General features: G+C 46.1%; 2 protein-coding genes and 1 long non-coding RNA gene across 6 annotated transcripts in view; 1 reads left to right on the forward strand and 2 right to left on the reverse strand.

Annotated features, from left to right (window-relative positions):
- Positions 1 to 891: 891 nt before the first annotated feature.
- LOC142603753 (uncharacterized) lies at positions 892 to 6,197 on the reverse strand. Its single transcript, XR_012837640.1, has 3 exons — positions 6,171 to 6,197; positions 4,921 to 5,035; positions 892 to 1,179 (listed from the first exon to the last, which is right to left on the reverse strand). It is a non-coding gene; the product is annotated as an uncharacterized LOC142603753 (long non-coding RNA).
- Positions 5,289 to 7,451, forward strand: MARVELD3 (MARVEL domain containing 3). Its single transcript, XM_075765884.1, has 3 exons — positions 5,289 to 5,860; positions 6,095 to 6,186; positions 6,358 to 7,451. Exons 1-3 carry the CDS (start codon positions 5,442 to 5,444, stop codon positions 6,966 to 6,968), a joined length of 1,122 nt encoding a protein of 373 aa, XP_075621999.1. The 5' UTR covers positions 5,289 to 5,441; the 3' UTR covers positions 6,969 to 7,451.
- Positions 7,452 to 8,479: 1,028 nt separating this feature from the next.
- The window catches only part of PHLPP2 (PH domain and leucine rich repeat protein phosphatase 2), a 41,275-nt gene continuing 28,621 nt past the window's right edge, over positions 8,480 to 21,133 (reverse strand). For 2 of the 4 annotated variants that reach the window (XM_075765880.1, XM_075765881.1), the window contains 8 exons: positions 20,681 to 20,836; positions 19,693 to 19,893; positions 17,497 to 17,659; positions 16,846 to 16,976; positions 16,336 to 16,446; positions 15,680 to 15,868; positions 15,314 to 15,545; positions 8,480 to 13,640 (listed from right to left, as the gene is read on the reverse strand). In XM_075765880.1, coding sequence (XP_075621995.1) covers positions 12,501 to 13,640; positions 15,314 to 15,545; positions 15,680 to 15,868; positions 16,336 to 16,446; positions 16,846 to 16,976; positions 17,497 to 17,659; positions 19,693 to 19,893; positions 20,681 to 20,836 — 2,323 coding nt within the window. In that variant the 3' untranslated portion in view covers positions 8,480 to 12,500. The other 2 variants (XM_075765883.1, XM_075765882.1) reach the window with 2 other exon arrangements.

The following is a 21,133-nucleotide window of genomic DNA, read 5'->3' on the forward strand; positions in this document are numbered from 1 at the left end:
CATGATTCCAGTCCTTCTCTAGATGCTCTCACATGGGGTTTGCCCTCCCCCGCCCTGTGGTGCACTGAGCCTCCCAGGGCTGAACGATGAGCACACAGCTCAGCACTTCATATTCTACAAATATGGCCAAGCCACCCCTTATATGGTGTGGTGAAAGAGGTGGCCATACCCTGCAGGATGCATTTCTGCCAGCAAGGCAGCTGTCTGTCTTGACTGTCAGGACCTCTGTAACCCCAAGAGCCCTGACTAGCCTCCCTCCCTGCAGTTTGCTTCTCTGTCTCAGCAGCTCTCCCTTACTCTGGTACCAGGTACTCCCTGGTACTCCCTTGCTCTGGTACCAGGACTGTCCAGAGTCCCATTTCTATGAATAGAGTTCAAGCCAGCAAGAGCAAGCAGTTCCCTCTTCCAGGACCAGCCACAGTTACAAAGCAGAACTGACAAAAGGCTGCTTTGAGTGGAACACAGGCTCAAGCATCACTGCACTGACAAACCTGTGTCTCTGTCAGGCTGCAGGTAGGACATGCACCAGTAGAGTTTTGCCCATGTGCCCTCCACCCCCATTCAGGGTGCATTGTTCCAGGCACAGACACCTAACTGGTACTCTGCACAAAAATTCACCAGGGTCAGTAACAAATCACTTTACTAGTTACCTCCTCACATTTTGCTCTTATTTTCAGCAATTTCTGCGTGCTCCTTTCTGACATTTGTACAGCCCCAACCAATTCAGGGCTGGTATCCACAAATATGCATGTAGCCTAATCTCTGTTTGGTCTCTGCATTTCCAGTTGAATCAGCTTTTAATAACCAAATATGTGATTTTTCCTTTTTCTTTTTTAAAATCGATTTATTGTTAATCTCTCATTTAGATGAGCAAAGAGCCATGAAGCCTGCTTGGCTTTCATGAATTTTGTGACTGTTTATTGATTCCCTGTTATATATTCCACTGTTATAAATAAAACATATTTATAACAGTGCAGCAGGTTTCCTGAAACGCAAGGGACAAACCTTGTTTGTTACAGGCCAGGTCACATGGGCACTCTGAAAATGCACATATTCACAGTTAAATCTGCCTTGAGGCGTGGACAGGGCTGCTGTGCCAAACCTACATATATCTGCAGGAGTCTGATCAAACCATGATGATAGTTGTGCCTTCAGCAATCTTAATTGCCCAGCATTCACCTGAAATGGAGCATAGCACCTGTTACCTCTTTGCATAATCAGAGCAGAAAAATCAGCTCCAAAAAAACCTCAGCTAGGTTCTACAAAGCTGTGCAAACATTGTGTTTAAAAGCCAGAAAGATGGCACAATCCACACAGAGTGACTCAAAGCCAATAACCAAGTGACTCAAAAATATACAGCAGCTATTTTATCTATCCGCCTGTACGTAGGATCAATTTTGATCTCAGAAATAAAAATCTGAAAGACATTAAAAGGCAAATTGCACAGTCTAACTAAAGTTGCCGCATTCTGGAAAAGTAGCCTGTGTACAGCAAGTGGTTTGCAGGGCACTCTTGCCACCTATGTGAGCTGGGCTTTAGAAAGGGGAGCACTGGCATCTGGGGGCACGTCTTTTGAAAGTGGAACAAGATGGCTCACACCACACATGAATGCAGGGTGTTGCAGTAGGGACAGCGATACTCTGCCTAAGGTCCTGGCTGAGCTCTCTTCTACAGGCCCTGGGCTAGGCCGAAAACAGCTGCAATTCCCCTCTGTCAAGAAAACTAGGGAATGTAAACACCAAATGCTTTCGTGACTGTGGCATCTTTTGGGCCTCCCACAATACCCGTGTCTGCAAATGCAGTGCTGCAACCTGATACCAGCTGTGCTGGGCAATCCAGGTTGCTCTCCCCAGCCATGGACCATTGCAGCACTTGGGAGGGGAAAGAGTCCAGCAACTATGAGGGCCATTGCATGCTCAGCCTGGCCACTAAGTCCCTTGCAAGCATGCTGAGAGACACAGAATGCACTCCAGGTTCATGGAGATTTGGAAGCACTGGTGAGCTACAGGCCCAACAGTGACAATGAGACTTGCAAGCTGGGTTACAGATGCCAAGAGGAATGCTCCACAAAGCGTGAATGTTAGTGGCTCCTGGGTACCCGCACAGTGAAGAGAAACACCTTGTCCAGCCTTGCGTTTTGCTTACATCCAGGTAAACATTATGTAAGTGCACACACTGTGTTTGAGTTATGACTTCAGAGACTTAAGCTGTTGCATGCTTTGTTGTGGCAACTGCCTTGATGACCTTGAAGCCACAGAGGCAGTGGCCAGCCAATGGGGATGGGATGGAAAGGGGCATGGTGGCTTTGTGGGGCAAGGCAACACATTGAGCTTGCAGTGAGTGGTGTGGGCAGCACCAGCACCTCCTTCTCTCAGAGCACAGACAGGGAAGCCCCTCTCATGACTGAATTTGAGCCCCAGTGATGGAAACACACCATCTGCCCCACCAATCTGCTCCAGCAACAACTGCTTGTCTCCTTACAAAGTGGTGGAGCTGGTGCGTGTGGGAGAAGTATTGTCTTTTTTGGGGGGGTGCCTAAATCACATCCCTTTGGTTTCAAGCTAAGCTCACTGCTTCCTGACCATGCCAACAGCAGATAGGGAGAACAAAATATTCCCCTCCTCTTGACACGTTTGCAACTTAAGACACCTCCCTATTAACAAGTTTGTGAGTTGTTAGCAGACACCTGTCCTGTCAAATGAGAGGACTGGGATCAATCTTTTCTCATAGGTTGTATTTCTAGAGCTTTCTTTTGCTTTCCTCTGGATCCCCTCCAGCTGATCCATTTGCCTCTGGAAACACTGTGTGCAAGACTGGAGGCCTAACCAGCACTGAAGGTGGGGGCAGAAGAATTTCTTCATGTGTCCTACATGTGACATTCCTGTTTATACACTCTAGCAATGTTAGTTTTTTTCGCAACAGGATGACATTGTGGACTTGAGTTCAGTTTGCCATTCACAATAACCTCCAGTTCTTTTCTGCAGCACTGCTGCATCGTCATCATGCTGCGCTCATTGTTCCCGTGATTATTTATTTATGTGGGACAGTCAATAAATCTGGCTGTGGTGTTCAGCAGTGATTGTGCTGCAGCTCCCAGCTGCCTCACACTGGAGAAATATGAGGCAGTTCATGACTTGCTCCTTCTACTTTACCCTTCAAGTTCTCAGGGAGGGCACTGAACCAGGTCAGACCTCTTGGCCCATGGCAAGCCAGGCCAGGCCCTTCCCCCCTCTTAGTGCTGCAAGGACATCAGGAGCAGCCAGAAACAGAAGAGCCAAAAATAAAATAAAAAGAGAAGCCAAAGCAGAGGTGAAGATTAATATTGGTGTCCTCAGCTTCCTGTTCTGTCTTCTGCTGACTGCTACTTGTTGCAGTGAGAATAGGAACCCAGAAAACAACGCTGACCGAGCCCAGCTGTGGTACTTTGAGCAGGAGTGAAGTGATGCACAGCATTTTTTAAACAATTCTTGATATAGCAACAGAAATGGAATACGATTGATTCAGTTCTACAATACCTTGAAGATTGTACCTCACTTGTTAGCAGCAAACACTCTAGTAAAACACTGAATGCATCACCAATTCAACAGAGCAGTGTTTCCCAGCTCTGTCTTTGAACAAGTAATTCCAGCACATCACAAATTCCAAAGAAAGTTTCAGCTCAGGTTGCTGGATGACCAGCAGCAACACTCTGCATAAGGAACACTTATTTCATCCCTTCTTGTGACTCATGATTATTCAACTTAGCTGTTCATGTCCCTCTCGTGGCAGTTAAAAGCTCTACTAAGGAAAATGGCACTGCCCTAATCCTAAAATTATGCAAAGGGTTGCTAAAGCTTTTAAGTTCATCCTATGCATGGTAGCAAGGAGGCCTGGGTTCTGGCACGTGAATGTGAGTGATGTAACGTGCACACCAAAAGGTGTGTGCAATAGCCTCACTACTGAGCATCTGCACTATCTCCAGAGCCCTCATCCTAAGCTCCCTTTGGTCTCCCCATTTCCTAACTTAGCATCATCATACAACTCCTGTTCCCTCTATCATCTGAACTGGGGGCTGAACAAAGAGTTCTTTTGTTTTGCTTCTCTATTATCTTCAAACTAAGTAAATTTTAAGATGAGTTTTCAGATCTCCTGTCCTTCATGGAGTTAGGCAAAATGTTGAGGAGTATGTTTCCCTACAGTGCTGAGAAGCAGAAGTACTGCAGTTTATAGGCTTCTTATGATATCAGTCTATAGGGTTGTTGCTGTTGCTCCTGCAAGGACAGAAGGGTGAAGCACTCTAACTGTTGCCACCAATCTTACAGATGGAGAAAATGTATTTCTGCATCTTAGTGACAAATTTGAACCTCTCGGAGCATGTATTTAGACACTGTGTCTGAGACCTCATAGTGTAACCCTGTTTTCCTAAATGCAATGAAAGTATTTATTTGCAATGCTAAAGCTTTTCCAGTGTTTGGTCAAACTCTTGGATAAAAGCATTTACTCTGGCTGTGGAGTTTTCTATGCTTCCCTCTGTGTTTCCAAATTGTCCCACTGTTGTTGTTCACCCCACCCCACCCCCCCACCCCCCATGACAAACAGCCTTTCCTGAATCAGCTCTGCTCTTACCAGTCCTGAGAAATGCTGACACTTGGGCATGGATGAGATCTAGGCCACATGCCTTCACTCCAGCAACCACCAATAAACAAAGGAGCAATTCATTGCCTCCTCTGCTGGAAGGTGATGGCTGTGCTCAGCAGCCTCCTGGGACAGCAAGGCAGCTGACCCCAGTGGGCAGCAGGACGTTATTGCACATGGAAATCAGGCAGCCAGTAAAAAGGTCACATCATATTGTCTGAAGTGGCCTCCAGCAAACAGACACAGAAGAGGTCTATTTGGTTCTATATGGATAAATATAAGTTAATGCATCCAGAGAAAAATTACCTGAATGTGGCCTGCAGAGTGCTGAACTGGAACATGGCAATTGTTGCACTGCAGGACAGATCTCAAGGTGCTGATGACTGTCCTCTGGAGACACAGGCTCTGTATGCCAGGGCAGCTGGAGAAGGAACAAAATGCTATGCATTGCCAGGAGAACCACAGGAGAAGGCAGAGGCAGCCATTCTCTGATATAAAACCGTGGTGCACTTGTGTCTTGATTGCTGCATGGCGGTCTAGTCACTGCATCATGAGATGGATTTAGGGGAGTTAGGGAATTGTCCAGAGAAGGGCAGCTGATACAATAAAGGGAATGGTGCCAGTACTGTGTGAGGCGAGACTGAAAAGACTGGGACGTGAGTTTGAGAGGGGAACGGAGGGGCAGGACTGAGGTTTACAGAGGCATGAGGTGGCAAACAAACTGAATGCAGAACACTTTCACCAAAACCCACAGCACAGGAAAAAGTGGCACTTGTGAAAATTAGTCGGTGGTCAGTTTCCAATAGCTACAAACAAGTACTTGTTATATGGCAGGTGGGAAACCACAGGACCCTGTCACCACAAGGGGTTATGGGGATAGCGTCCGTGTGAAGGGAAAGGGAGAGGGCACACTCCTGGACAACAGGTCCGTGAACAGGCGCCGAAGAGAGCGACCTGCCCTCTCAACACCTCCCTCAGGCGCGGCAAGGCGCGGCCACGGCCGGAGCTGTTCACCGCCCTTGGGAGGACCCCGGCAGGGCTGGACGAGCCCCGGGCGGAGGGGACGGAAGTCACCCCAGCCCGCGGCGCGATCTCACACCGCGCTGGCACTAGCACCGAATCGGGTGCCCCGCGGCCCGGCCCGGCCCTCCGCTTGGAGCACCGGAGGAGCGGGGCCACACCGGGCCATGGCGGAACAGAACAGCCCCCGCGCACCGCGGACGGGACGCACCGGGGCGGGCGGGCGGTGAGGGAGGGACAGGCAGGCGACTGTACAGGGCCCGGGCGGGGGACAGAACGGGCCTCGGCGGGCGGGCAGGCGGCTGTAAGGAGCCCGGGCGGCGGACGGGACCGGGCTCGGAGGGGGGGCAGGTGCCTGTAAGGGGCCCAGGCGGGGAACAGGATAGGGCTTGGCGGGCGGGCGGGCGGCCGTGAGGGGCCCGGGCGGGTCGTTGCTATCCCCACCGCCGTCTCCCCTCAGTGCCATGACCGGAGCGGGGCCACCGGGAAGCCGCGCCGCTGCACCGGGGCTGCTGGAGTGCCGTCGCTGCCGGTACCTGCGCACGGCCAGGGGTGAGCGAGGCCACTTCCTTTGTGCCGCTGGAGCAGAGTGCCCAGCCCGGCTTCCCCTCCTAGCACCCTTCCCCCGTCCCGGGGAGAGGCTCCTTCCTGGCCGCCAGACTGCTCGGGCTTGGCGGTCCTCCGCTCCGGCGGCAGCCCCACCTTCTGCCCTTCCTCTTGCAGCCTGCTGCCAGATCGTGGAAGCGCTACTTGCCGTGCTGATCCTGGTCTGCAGCTCCGTGTCCTACGGCTCGACGGGAGGCTACACGGGCCTTCCCAGCCTGGGAGGCATCTACTACTACCAGTATGGTGGGGCTTACAGTGGCTTTAGTGGAGCAGATGGAGAAAAAGCCCAGCAGCTTGACCAGCGTTTCTACCTACTAAAACTGCCAATTGCAAGGGCAGCAATGGCTGTGGGAGGATGTCTCCTGGTCTTCTGTTGTGTTCTTATTTTGGTTGGTGTTCTACAGTTACCACAGCATTTCCCAGCGTGGCTGCTACTTGAATGCATTCTGAACATAGCAATTGCAATTGGTATGGTGCCTGCTCTGTACTATTTCTTCCATTTTCTGCTGGGGGTTTATAATTCATCAGTGTGCAAAGAGAGAGAGCAGCTTTATCACAGTAAGGGCTATCAGGGCTTCAGGTGCAGCCTGCACGGGGCAGAGATTGCTGCTGGTCTCTCAGGCTGCGTAGCTGCCATGGCATACCTGCTTAGTGCAGGCCTAGCTGTTAGGGGGTACAGAGCAGTTGACAAACTGAAACAGAAGCCAGTACAATTATACAAGCTTTAGAATGATTCCTCCTCCTTAATGCTGCAGCAGAACACACACTGAGAGAGTATAGCTCTAAATATGGTAGAGTCAAGCTGTTCCTAACTTGAGTTTGCATTATTGAATTAGTCGACACAAAGTCCGATGGATTCGGTGGCTGTCTCTCCACTGAAGAGTAACTGTCCTCATGTAGTTGACTAGCAAGGTGCCTGCTTCACAGGTAACATTTCCCTCCCCTCTGTTGGGTCTCTTGTTCTCCTCCAATGAGGTCTTGCTACAAGTACTGCTACTACATGCTTTTGCTGATGAACAGCTTTCTGTAGCTGAAACTACAGAAACTGTTCACTGAGAACAGAGGTCTTAAAACTGAGTGATTGAGGCCCGTGGTTGTGGCAGCTAATTATTGCTTTTTTTGTAGGTCTCTTGGAACTAACAGGGCAGTTTGAATGTGGCATTTATAGAGCCATCACAAAATCCTGAAATAAACTTGTGAAATGATTAATACACTCAGCCTAATTTGTGACACAATGCCTTTTCAAAACTCTCCTGCAGAGGGCACATTTGTGTATGAAATGGTCTTTTTATATAACTTGTATACAACAGTTTAGCTTAAAAAGATGCCCTGAGTTGGGATAATGAGACAAAAGCTTTAAGAGCTCAAACAGATGGTTTAAGAAGTGTATTGTTTTCAAAACACATTTTTAATGTACAAGTTGGGGAAGTGAGATGCTGCCCTTGTATTATTTATAAAAAAAGTGAAATTTATTTTATTAAAAACTTATAGGAAATTTAACAGGGAAAAGTAGCACTAGAATCACAAAATCATGCCTCGATGAAGTGTCACTTCAGAGCAATGCCCCACTATATGCATTGCTGATATGAAGATGGAACCACCAACTGGTCTCACAGACCAGTTCTGCCTGTATTTAAAAAACAAACCAAAACACCCGCCCCCCCCCCCCCCCCCAAGCTAAACATACCAGAAATGTGCTTTGTCTTGGATATATCTCCAGTTTCACTAGCACCAGTGACTAAATCCTCACAATTACCAAAACCACAATTACCAGGGAACATTATTGGAACTGCAGATACAAAAGTAAAACAAATACTAAATAGCAACACGCGTACTCTGGGGTTTGTTTCATTTCTCCTCCCTTTTAGTAGCTGGGTGCATTGAACGTCTCAGCACAGGGATTTATATGGACAGTCCCCTGTGGTCTTAGTTCTTTTAATGGTTCTGTATTTCCTGCTTGCTGCGGCTACTTCTAGAAAGCTGTACGATACTGTTTACAGCAAGTTCACCAGGCAGGGTTCCTCTGGCAGGATACAGAAAGCTTCCTAATAAATGGTATTATGAATTCCACCCTTACAGTGTTCTGCAAGTAGCTTTTGTATGGAAGGCTTATGAGTGAAGTAGCACACAGAGCTCAATGAAGGAGACCGTACAGCACAGCTACTGCTAGCCACAGCTATGTTTGACTGGGATATTGCACAAATTCCCTCCAGCGCAGTAACGGAATCAGAATATATAGTTAGATGAAAGTAAAAATCTTTATTGCTAAGTCAGCTGAAAAGTTGATGCAAAAATACTCTTCTTTCCTGGACTGCTCTATACATCTGAATAAAGAATCAAAGGAATAGTGTTTTCCAGCAATCTTATGTTATTTGCCTCTCCAAAGCAATACAAACATAGGCCACAGTGCTGAAGGTGCATTCATTGGCCAACCTACTCCCACAGATGATAAAACCGGAGGATTATTATAGGTACATGCTAGAGTGTGATACAGAAAATATTCCCCTTTTTAAAACAAACAAAAAAAAAAACCATGAAAAAAGATTATTTAATAAACAGTTGGTGCATTGGAATATTTCTTTAACATGCACTGGGTCATATGAGTTAAGTTGAAAAAAAACATTTTAAAATGTCACAAAAGGGAAAAAAATACACTGGAGTCTTCAGACAGCAACAGAACAGCAGACGATTGCACAAAACCAAGGAAATGAACCTACTGCCTAAAGAAGGCCTTTGGCAAGTGACATGAAAGCCATCACCATCCAAGAGTACAGAAACTGCTTAAGTCCTAGGGCCTTAGGTGTGGCTGAATGTCTTGTGTACCAGGAGAAGGATTTCAGGCCTCACAGCAGCCTGTCCCCAGGAAAGGGAAATACTTACTCCTCCTTGGAACAGGATTTTACCTTCCCACCCATTTGAGGTTTTTGATCAGGTCCCATTAATCTGTGGCACTGCCTCCATCAGGCCTGTCCCTGGTGCTGGGAGCAACTAGGAGGCTATCCCTTATCCTTAATATTTGGGCCCCAACTACTCGTCACTGAATATAACCTTTATGGGTTCCTTTTGTGGTAGCCTTTCTGGACAGGGCAGACAGGTCAGTGCCTTTAGAGTATCTGTTCTCGATGAGCATGCTCATCAGCAGAGCCAGCATTACTGAAGAGATGGACAAACCAACCAGCCTAACTTGACTGTGGCCACATGGAACATGGCAGGTCTGACATTGCTCAGCAGGGACAAGACAGCCTGATAACCCCAAGCTGAGAACCTCTCTCTAATAGCAAGTCTGTTAACAAATGGGACATTCTTAGTGATGTAGCTCTGTGGAGATGATGTATCTGTGCAAGAACCACATACAAAAATCAGGGAAGAGATTGGAGGAGAACAGGAAGAGAACTGGGAAAACATTTTCTATGAGTCCTTCACTACACTTGCTCATTCATACCTGTTCCACCTACAGCAATGCTCTTAGGGATCTTGAAATCTAAGGTGGTGGTAATAAGTAAGGTCAGGAAGACAAAGGAGAAGCTTGATGCCTCTAGGGAGGCAGGAAAACAAAAGGTGGTGGTGGAGGGAAGCACTCAGGCTGCACTGCCCAGAGTAAGACAAAGAGTTCATAGTATGAGCTTAAGCAGAGAAAGCTGTGGACTCTACCTTGTGTAAGAGACCAAGCCATGTTCTGCCATGACAGTCCACAGCCACAGAAAATAGGAGCTGGCTGTATCAAACTCTCTTTCTGCTTCAAAACCAGAAACAGCACTGGAGAAAAAGGCTAAGCAGGAATTCCTTGCATTCCATTCTGCCACTACCATGAAGAGGAGCAGCTCAGAAATCTGCATGCTCCACTGCACAGCTTTATTTTACTTAGTCCTTTCCCACTGAGCTAGGTAGAGCCGTTCACAACTAACTCCCTGTGGCAATGCCAACTCTCCATGCAATGCTACTGGTTCAGACTGGCAAGGACACACTGGATTTTCCAGATCAGTGCAAGAAGTAGAGACCTGATTTGCATTAACATCTGCCACTCTCCTCATGCAAGGTTTGTCACAGTCTTATTCAGAAAGAAGAGTGTGTTTCTGCATCACGTCGGTACTGAACAGAGGCTGCTTTGCAGCCCTGTCAGGTATCAGAAAGTGTTGGGCTGGGCACAGATATTTTGTCAAATTATCACCAGTGACAGAATTAAAAGTTACAGTCAAATACATTGGGATGAGCCTCTTCTGCATACTTATATGAAGAAAACATGAAAGAGGTTTTGAGGTTTAGTTTTCAAATCTTTTCTGCTGTTTCAGAAATCCCTGCCTAAGGGATTCAAATGCTGCTTTCTATGATTTTAAGAATTAGCCTTCTCTCAATTTCCAAATGAAACAGGCATTTAAACAGCCAAAATTTATGAGACTTTAAACTTTTCAAAAAGTTGAGTTCTTCCATGATTACATTGTAACTAGCACAAGGTATAATCATAAAATGTTGCACTCTCATGCATGGTAAAAATACTTTTTCCTAGTGAGAAGAAATTCAAGGTGCTTTGAAATCTCAGTAAAACTCCACTAGATTTTGTCAAAAGATCTATATTGACAGAATCCCACAAGTAGTCTGCACAGTATTTCCTTCTGAGCAAGGCCTGAATTTGATCCAAAAATATACAACTCAAGCCCCTCAGAGCTCTTGAGAAGAAACTTTCAAGTCTTCTTCATAAATATAATTAATAAAGAAGAAAAGGCACTAGCCCACGTTACAGTCAGGATTATTGCACCACTGACATGACCGAGGGGCAGCTGCTGTCCAGCGCTCTGCCAGCTAAGGAAGACAGATCTGCACACTACAGGGGCAGTGGTCTTTTCACAACGCTTACACAAGATGACAACATAGGCAGCCAACTTACACCCTGCACCAAAAATCCTAATGGAAACACAATGCACCTGCCGAGTGCAGACTGGCCAATTCACCATTAGTGGGACTATTTTAAACATCTTTTCCAGCGCTGATAAAGATGTTATTAAGGTGAAAAGTTCTATTTCTTCCTTTTGCATTGAAAGCTAAGCAGAAACAAGTATGCTTTCACCTTGTTTGTGGCCAAATTGGGCACGTACCATGAAATGCAGGTTGCTGTGGATTTGGAATACGACTCCTCTTTTCAAAGGCAAGCAAAGATGCTATCGCTGACATTGCAGAGGTTTATGTTGAGGGAACAGAGCACTGAACACTTCTCCAGCATATGAAGGGCAGCCTCACTGCTCACTAGCCTTAGAATGGCATACCACTGTTTACAACTTGGTTTCCTCTTAGGCTGAGTACCTCACTGAAACAAGCATGACCTCTGGGTTTTATCCCATGTCTTCTGGATACAGGAAGCCTCTACTGTGAAGCATCCATTATGGAGGTGGCCAAGCTGCTGTTGAGCTGGGTCTGTGCTCTGCAGCTAGAAGCACTAGCTCTACACATTACCTTAATCGACCGCTCCAGAGCTGATCTATCCTATGCTCCATGTCAAATGCATCAGTAGGCACCTGCTTATCAATCAGCTGTGTATTTTCTCATCCTGCATAGGCTGATCCCATCATAACCCTCACTCTATCCTGCACCAGTGCTCATCGGAACACTGGTGCCTTGAGCCCTCCACTGCCCTAACAATATCCATTGGGAAAAGCCCCCACCGCACTCTTTGAAGAGTGCTCTCTCCCCTAGCGCTAAATAATAAAGTGCTGGGCTGAAGGGGAGCTTAAGTGCAATCAATAAAAGTGCTTGCAATTAATGTAGGAAACCATTCTTGGGTCATCTTCATTGCAACTGGCTGTATTCTTTCAAGGAATAACAATGGTGCTGGGGGGAGGGAGGGGAAGGGGAGGGCTGCATCAGAAATATTCACAGGACTCCAAACACTGAACATTGCCCCCTCAGCAGCTTCCTCACCCCACACACACATATGTCAGCCCCTTGCCTGCAGAGCTGGCAGAACATCAGGGTTCAAGGAGTTACAGGCCGGTGTTGGAACACCTGCCTTCTTCCTAGTGCTTGCACAATTTCCAGACAGTTCCTAACACAGAGCTCAGCTGCTGGTCTGAGTGCTCATAGAACAACTGAGACTCTACAGTTAAAAGTGGACAGCCCAGACCTTAGCACTCCCAATTCTTCCTCGACTCCATTAAGGAAGCAGCAGATGCCTGTACTCCTTGCAGATCCCAGCTCCCCTTGGAGGGCAAGACAACCCTTATGGGACAGAGCTTCCTGGGAAAGACAATGTGGGAGCAGTACTTATAGGTTTACAAAGCTGTGTCAAACTCCTCTGGCAGAGCCGCTGCATGTTCCTCTTTCTTTTCCTGATCTGCTCCATTCTCCTGGTGCTGCTTCATTTGTTCCTTCACTTCCTCCTCCAGATCAGGTGGCACCACAAATTGATCCTCTGGCTCCATCTGGGATGGAGCAGCAAAATAGCCTGTCTTCTTCTTGGGTGCCTCTGTGGCTACTTCAATAAGGTTGAGGCTCTCCTCCAAGGGCACTATGGAGCCATTGGAAAGCTTCTTTCCATAGAGACAGCATGTGGAAAGAGATTTTTGCAGTTCACACTTTTCCTTGACCCCTCTCTGCACAGTGTTGCAGTTTACACTGTTCTGTCTCCGAATGATGAGGACAAGTCCAGAGTCATCCTCTGGCTCTGGAGCAGAGGAGCTGTACTCTGCAGCAGGAGGTTCAAACTCCATGCCTTTTCCTTTACAGCAGTGGATGTCCACCTCTACCTCCACTTTACTGCCATTTGTCATCACACCTTCCACAGGCTGCTCATCGTCGCTATCCAGACCATTGTCAGACTGGTTGCTAGAGAAGGTAGCACTGGAAGGTTGGCGCTGAAAGATGCTTGAGGGGGGCACAGGATGTAGGCTGCAACGTCGCTCTTGTCGTGGTAGCAAACTGCCATCAAGACCAACAGCACTGTGTTCATCTGAAGCAGTAGAGCCCACCTCACTGCTAACCTCAGAAGCAGACAGTTCACTGCCGAATTCTGAAGCAATTCCACTGCTAGATGAAGGTGTTGCTGGCTTTGTGGTGGTGGAACTAAATCCCCCAGGACCTGACAGAGTGAGGCCATGCATCTCACACGTGCAGCTGTCCTCACTGATGTTCAGACACACCACCATTGCACCTACATTGTCTTGGCAACCATAGCTTTGGGCTAAAGTGCAGAGTTTCTTCGCAGCAGCTAGTGGGTCATGTAGGCGGTGCACGGCTGAGACAGCCTCTGTATAAGAAAGGTGTTCCCAGAGAGCTTTGTTCCCTAGAAGTAGCAGCTCATCTTGTACAGTCAGTGGAATGGAACTGACGTGTGGTTTGGGCAGGATCCAAGGATGCAAGTATGTGCAGCCCAGCATCCGAGTACAGCAAGTCACACCATTGACCTTATTGTCCTGCAGACAAGAGAAACAAGGCAGTACCATTAGATCTGCTATTGGATCATTTGAAGAGCAAGCTTTCCCTTGCCCATATACTGACTTGGAGCTTTGAGAAATGCCAGTGCACAGCTACAGTATAAGAGAAAGGGATCTAGATCCAGGTACCACAGCACAGGCATTCACTGTACCAGGTACAGTAATCACGCATCATCCATGCTGGCAATAACACACTTTTATCCCACAAGACTTTGTCACATTCTGCAGAATTGTAGCAAACTATTCTGAAACGTGCAGTAGACTACCTGCAGCACATTGATCACAGAATCTCACTCATGAGTCTTACATAAAACTTATTTTTTCAGTATGAGCAAGACAGTGACTTTTACTTTCTCATTGCAAGGCAGATTACCCAGACATTTAAATAACTTTTGTGTATTTTCTGAACTATTTCCCTCTTTATTAACATATAACTGCATTCTGAAGTGTGGACACTAAATCCTGAGGAAGAAAAGAACAAGTAGGTATCTCACACTACTGCTGTAACCTGCAGGTATTACCTCCTTCCTGTTCTTCCTGGTAGATAGTCCCCTGGCCAGCCTGATGCTAGTCTCCTGGATAGAAGATTGCCTACAGCCCTCAGTCCCTTTTCCAAGTCAGTGCATACAGAGTACACAGCTACCCCAGAGTTTTGAATTTAATTTCAGTGTTCTTAATTTCAGTATCCTCTGGGTGTTAAATGTTGCTGCTGCTAAGTATTAAAAACCAGCAGAGGACACATGCAGGGAAGTCTCCTTAGACAATGATTTCACTTTTATTTTTCAGAATCCATTCATCAGCCAGTTTTTAAACCATTTAACGTGCTACATTGATTCCACAGTTATTTTTAGTCAGACTGCTATAGCATATAGTACCTTTCAGAGCTATAACACATTAACAGATTATCCCGGTCAGAAACACTTTTATTAAACAACCTGATACTTTTTACAAGACCCACTGAGCATAAAACTGACACAGATTTCTCAGAGCTTCACCAATGACATATTTTCCAGTCCTTTGGAACTTCCCTGTTATTTCCAAGTTTTTAGAAAGTTAACCTTTAGAGGGTTCTCCAGAAATCATTTTAATACTTTCACATAAAAACAATGAACATTTCTTTTTTTGTGTGAAAATTTTTACCTGTAATATACTTTATATCCATGTTCTGCATGTCTCAAGGGCCACTAAACCTGCACCTTCACCAACTAAAACATGGAAGAAATCCAAAGAGAGCTAACTTGAGTCATACTTTTCAAGAAACACCAAAGATATTTTGTGGGTTTTGAGACAAGATGACTTCCCAGGCCCTGCTCTGTTCTTTAGTGGCTCCTCTCCAGACTCACTCAAGTCATGCACAGTATTATGGACCTCCCCTCCTTTAGCTCCACACCTCTTTTCTTTCCTCCCTCTCTCCACAAGCCATCCTTGGCGTTCGGTACCTGTAGATCTCGGGCCATAACGGGTGTTTTAGGAACACGTCATTTTGAATAGCTAATCAGCAAGAGAAGCAGAGCATGAAGCAACACACAAGTCACTTGAATGCTTTCATGCCATCCTCTCCCCTGTAGTATTGTGCAGGCAGCAGAGCTCATGTATTTATACCAAGCGTTTATGGGAGGGTGGAAGCTCAAGTGAAGAGGGTCCAAACCAACCTCTGTTATAATGGCTTTTTGCTCCTTGACTCTCTTGGCTTCTTCTGAACATTGTTCAAGGCTAAAGACTTTGGAGAGAGGCAGTGGTTTTCCACTTCGGCACAGAATGGCTTGGCACGTCCCCACATTGGCCACCGTCAGAGAAAAGTTGCTGGTTGGATCAGCCACATCATGACGAATATAGCAAAGGACAGCAGAAGAACCCAGCTTCTGCCCAGCCATGCCCAGCTTCCTGTTGGAGGAGAAGGTGTAGGAAGGCTCCAGACTCCAGTGACAGGCATTCTGGAGGGCTGCCTCACCCCACCTAACACATTAAGTGATATACCTATGCAGGTCCCACCAGGACCAGCTTGCTCACTGTCCTACCTGTGGGAGACCAAGAAGGTGTTGGACATGAACATGGTGTCTGACTGCTGTACCTCCTCCAGGAGCACATCGGCCATGGTGCACTGCAGCAATCGTGGCAGCTCCTCGTTCTTGTCACCATCAAACATGCCATACACAGCCTCCACCCCCTCTGCAAAGCTCCCCAGTGCCAGGGATGACACACACAGCCTGTTAGAAAAGCATACAAGCAAAGTTAGTATGTCACAAAAGATTACATGGTCCCCAAAACCACAGCCATCAGGCATCTTGCCGTGAGTGCTGTTCTTACAGGACAGCAAAGCCACTGTCCCTACATTCACTGCCCCATGACACGTACAGATGTAGTTTATTATTGCAACTCCCAAACTCTCCTTGACCACACTCAGGAGAGGGCAATGGGCACAGCTGGCAAGAGAAAGAAAAAGCATCTCTGCTAGGGTAGGAAGCAGAGTACAAGCATCCCAGGATAAGCACGAAAACTGAGGGAAAAGGCAATGTGGAGGCCTGAGCTACCAAGACTTAGCAAGAGATCCAGGAGAGACAGAGGGATTGATGAGCTTTTGAACAAAACAAGTCTGCTTGGGTGCTTAGCAGTGCACTCCACCTAGCACCCTGAGAAGACAAAGTGTCAGCGTCCAGCAGACCACAATACTCACTTATTTCTTTGGCCTGCCATCTCAGCTACTCCATGGCTCCAGAAGGTAGAAGTGAGTGCTGAGTCTGCCGTGAGGGAGGGCTTAGCATCAATCTTCAGTGTGGTAATGTGACTACAGAGAGAGAAGAACAGAAGTTATTCTCTCCTAGACCCCACAGAACAGCTTGTGGCCAAAGGACCTTGTCCGGTCTAGTGTTTTAGACAGCAGACTGTGGAAAGAAGTGCACCAAGGAGAGGAGATTAAGGTCTTGGCCTTCTGGACATGTCTGGTTGCTTATGTCAGAGACAGCTGGGAGAACCTCATATCACCTGAGAAATTGTTTGCTTGCTCTAATGATTTGGACCCAGACTTTTCCCTTCCTACAAGACAGAAAGCTTCAGTTGCCTCAGGCAGGGAACATTATACCATTATGCAGTGTGTGGTACACACTTTACTATCCCATTTCCCCTCCTGGGAAGGGTTACCCTTCCCTGTGCAGGTCACTACTGGGTTGGCATATCCATGGCTCACCTGAAGATGTCCAGTGTCTTGTGTTCTAGCACCAGGTTTGTGTTTCCGCTCAGATCCAACTCTTGCAAGGCACCTGGCAGCGCCTCAGGGATTAGGATCTCAGTTAAGTCATTGCAGCTCAAGTCCACAAACTGCAGTATCAAAAAAACCACAATGACAAAGAAAACATTCTTTGTTCTCTCATGTGATCAATTCCTCCAGTGCTCCTTTCAAACATCACGTGACCCCACTACTGATTGTAACCCACAAACAGGTCATGAAAACAGGTCTGACCTATTAGTAGAAGGATAATTTATAAGCAGCAAATACTTAAAACCTCCAATAGCCAAGACTCCAATACTGAAAGAATAGGTCACACTAAAGATAATAGAGGCCTATATATACAAACCTGCCTAGCTATATAACACTCCCTACTGTCTCAAATGGTAAACCAGAAATACACCAAGTCAGAGACAGATGGTAAAGATAAATGAAAGATGAGCCATCTTTGATCAACTCTGAAAGGTGACAGATCTAAAATGCATATTCTGTGCTCTCTTCTCAGGTTGATCAAGCAAAATGCTGGGACCCCCAGTTCCTCTCCTAGCAGATACTCTTCATTGTCCAACCCAAACTTTCCCCGGTACCTCTTTACCTTCTCCATAAGAATACCTGAATACGGGGCAAATGCAGAATCTCTGGAAAGATGCTGATTTCATTAGAGTGTGCAATAAGTGTGTGAAGTAGCTTGCAGTTTGCCACTGTTGTGGGAATTGTTTTCAGTTTGTTGCCACTCAGATTCAGCTCTTCCAGGTGCTCCAGCTTACTGAGTTTGCTGAAAGGGAAACAAAAGAATACTATCTTATAGGCAAGAACTTGTCGCTTTCTGAATCTGCAGATAAGGTATCCAGAGACACTGCCCTTTGAGCTACATTTCTAATTTACTGATAGGCAACCAAGAGTCCTAAGAGATGCTCTACTGCAAGCTCAGCGTCCCCAAGCTTGGCTTGGATTTATCCAACAGAGAGATCCCTTCACCCCTGACTTCTAAAGCACTAATGCAGAAGATTGTAGGGTCTTAATTTTAAAACTGACCAAAAAAAAGCTAAGCTGTGTGAGTGTACTTTGTAGGAATAAAAAGATTTACATGAAAGTATTTTTTTTAGCCTGACCAGTACCAGGAGGAATCATGGCAAAGCTTGCACAGATGTAATCAATACTGAATTAATTGTGCTGACACAATTAATAAATAATAAAAAACCCCACCCTTAGATTTTTGTGCTAATGTAACAGAATTTGCTGGGTTTTATGAGACTACAAATTAAGCTGATACAGAAGTCTACCAGTATAGCACGAGCTCTTTATTCCAAAGAAAATATATTTGATACCCCAAAACTGGATTACAGAGTATACTGAAAAGTAATAATGAATTAAGAATTCAGTGTAAGTCCTTCTAGTAGGGTTCTATGTGGATGCACTTTTGATTAAATGACAGACAACAGATCAGTGATTAGTAAGAAACACATATACACACTCACCAAATTATACCAAGTAAAGTTTGCAAATAAAAAATATGGTGGAACTTACCTTAAGAGCATGTGATTTAAATTAGCTAGGTAATGTTATGCACATGGGAACTTGTACAAGTTACAATTAGAGAGGAAACAATCCTCAGAGACATTGCTCTGAAAAAGGCTTGAGTCAGATGGACAGGTACTCAGAACAGTGTATAAAGGTGTCACCAGAAGGGGACTCAAGTAGATGGTTGCAACCAACATCTGCTTATGATTTTCAGTACAGCAGTGTCCAAGTTCTGCTGTCTACATAGCCACAAAAGCATTGAGATTTCAGAAAGGGTTCAGAGGAACCCTCCTCACATACTAAGAAACTATAAAGGCGAAATATTATTATGCATAGACAGCTGAAGTTTTCTTAAGCTGGGCTTGGAAAATCATAGAATCACATGTTTTGTGTTGGAAGGGACCTTTAAATATCATCAACCTCCCTGCCTTGGGCCAGGCCATCTTTCATTAGATCAGGTTGCTCAAAGCCCCATCCAACCAGACAGTGAACGTTTCCAGGGATGGGGCATCCACAACTTCTCTGGGCAACCTGTTCCAGTGCCTCACCACCCTCATCGTGGGTGCACTTCTTCCTTATGTCCAATGTATATCTACCCTCTTTCAGTTTATAACCATTACCCCTTGTCCTGTCACTACAGACCTTGGTAAAAAGTCTCTCTCTGCCTTTCTTGTAAGCCCCTTTTATATACTGAAAGTCTGCAAAAAGGTCTTTCCGGAATCTTCTCTTCTCTAGGGTGAACCACCCCAACTCTCTCAGCCCTTCCTCATGGGACAGGCGTACCAGCCACCTGACCATTTCCACGGCCCTCCTCTGGAACAACTTAGTAGGAACACACAGGAGCCTCCAGCTACACTGAGTTAGATTTATCTGTATTTCAACTCCAAATCGTAAGCCTGGTGCATGAATTAATGGATGAAATTATATGACATACATTGGGCAGGAGTTCAGACAAGTCTGACTGAGGGTCTTCTAGCAAGACTGAAAAGTGAAAAAATGCAGCACAGCAAGCTGCATGCCAGAACCATTGAAGTTGTAAAGAAATACTGCCCCCATCCCCATGCATACATCCACCACAACTAGGACAGGAACCACTGCAGCCAACAGTACTGTGCCAATCCCCTTTAACATGCTATTCCTCAGTGTGTGTGTGTAGGAATGGCAGGCTTCTGTCATCAAGCCAGAGGGAGAGCACCTTGCTTTGACACCAATTCACATACAATTGCAGTAAGGCAGGCAACATCCTCCTGGTGAGTGCTATCTCACCCACCAGCATTACTTATTTACCTTGCGGGGAAAGTCTGTAGGTTATTGTTTGCCAGATGCAGGATCCGTAGGCTCGGGTGTCCCACCAAGACAGGGATGCATTGATCTGTGAGGTTATTATTGGTCAAGTAAAGCAGCTGCAGCATGCTCAGACTCTCCTCCCCTGTACATGCAGAGGGCAAGGACTCCAGGCTGTTTGCAGATGCATTCAGGTACCTGAGGCTAACCATAGCAAAAGTGCAAAAATCAGACTTCACATCATCTAAACCACTCCATTAACAGCAGGAAAAGGAGCTATACAAATGCCAGTGTGGAGAGAACAGCAGCATTAGACAGAAGGCCAGACAACACAGTGTAACATCCCTAGCGATGTTAAGATTTATGAGTCTACTAATGACTTACTAGGTATATAGCACTGTGGATACACACAGCATTTTACAGCATACAGTGAGTACTGAAGAGCCTGCAGAGGGGGTGATGCAGACTACATAAAGTCTGGTAGATGCAGACTACATAAACTATTACTCAGAGTCTTTAAAAGAAGGGTTGACTCATGTCTGAGTAGACAGTTATGAAGGGTTGTTCATTTGTAAGGGTGCTCTCACTATTCTCCAATGACCTGCTGCTTCAGGTTATTTTCTGCTGTAATACCTGAAAATCTGTATAGCTTCTTTCCTTTGCACCTGAATTTACACATTACTTTTGAAGACAAAGCTCTTCAGGCAGTAACATCATCTTAGAAACAGTTGCAACTGAAGCTAATTCTGTGGTTGGCTGTTGGGTTAGGTAAGCCTCTGTTTTCCTGTAATTAAACAGCAACACGGACTGATTCCCTCAAATCAGCTCGATGACTTCCCTCGTGGCACCTGAATTACCTCCTCATAAAGCGCACACCTCATTATCTCTTATGCAAATGGAACCTTGCAAGGACAGTCACACAGATGCCACTATCAGCCTTGACAACTCCAAAGGTTAATGCAGACAAAAGATGCTCACTACTGTCACTCACTTCAGAGCCTTGACAAATAGCATCTCTGGGAGTTTAGTCAACAGGTTGTGCTGAAGGTCCAGCACCTCCAGTGGAATGTGTTCTAGAAGAGGTGGAAGGCTCTGCAGACGATTGTGCCCCACCATCAACTTCCGAAGGCTCAAGCTGCTGAGGATCCTAGAAAGACACAGGTTTTTCTGTATCAGCTTGGTTCACTCCTCTTCACGTCCACAGAGTGAGAAAAGCTAGTATTTAATCTGTTATAATTTGGCTGTACAGCAGAGAAAAATTAAAATACACTGATCTGTAAAACGTAAACAAAGCAGAAACACACACATGGTAAGGTGCCTCGGTCACTCTGAATGCTTGAAAGTGTATCTACGTTTCCCTCTAAGCTACTGCAGATCAGTAACTCGTGATATGAGTCTGTCTGTGTGCATGTGCCTAGCATTCTCTCAGGCAGACAAAAAAGAA

This window comes from Balearica regulorum, chromosome 13 (assembly GCF_011004875.1).
Source record: "Balearica regulorum gibbericeps isolate bBalReg1 chromosome 13, bBalReg1.pri, whole genome shotgun sequence".
In the NCBI taxonomy this organism is placed as follows: domain Eukaryota; kingdom Metazoa; phylum Chordata; class Aves; order Gruiformes; family Gruidae; genus Balearica; species Balearica regulorum.

Excerpts from the sequence above, each read along its gene's own strand:
- MARVELD3 (XM_075765884.1), top strand. The coding sequence starts at position 5,442 with ATGGCAGGTGGGAAACCACAGGACCCTGTCACCACAAGGGGTTATGGG. Across the intron at positions 5,861-6,094 it reads CGCACCGGGGCGGGCGGGCG|TGCCATGACCGGAGCGGGGC; the intron begins GTGAGGGAGGGA and ends GTCTCCCCTCAG. Across the intron at positions 6,187-6,357 it reads GTACCTGCGCACGGCCAGGG|CCTGCTGCCAGATCGTGGAA; the intron begins GTGAGCGAGGCC and ends TTCCTCTTGCAG.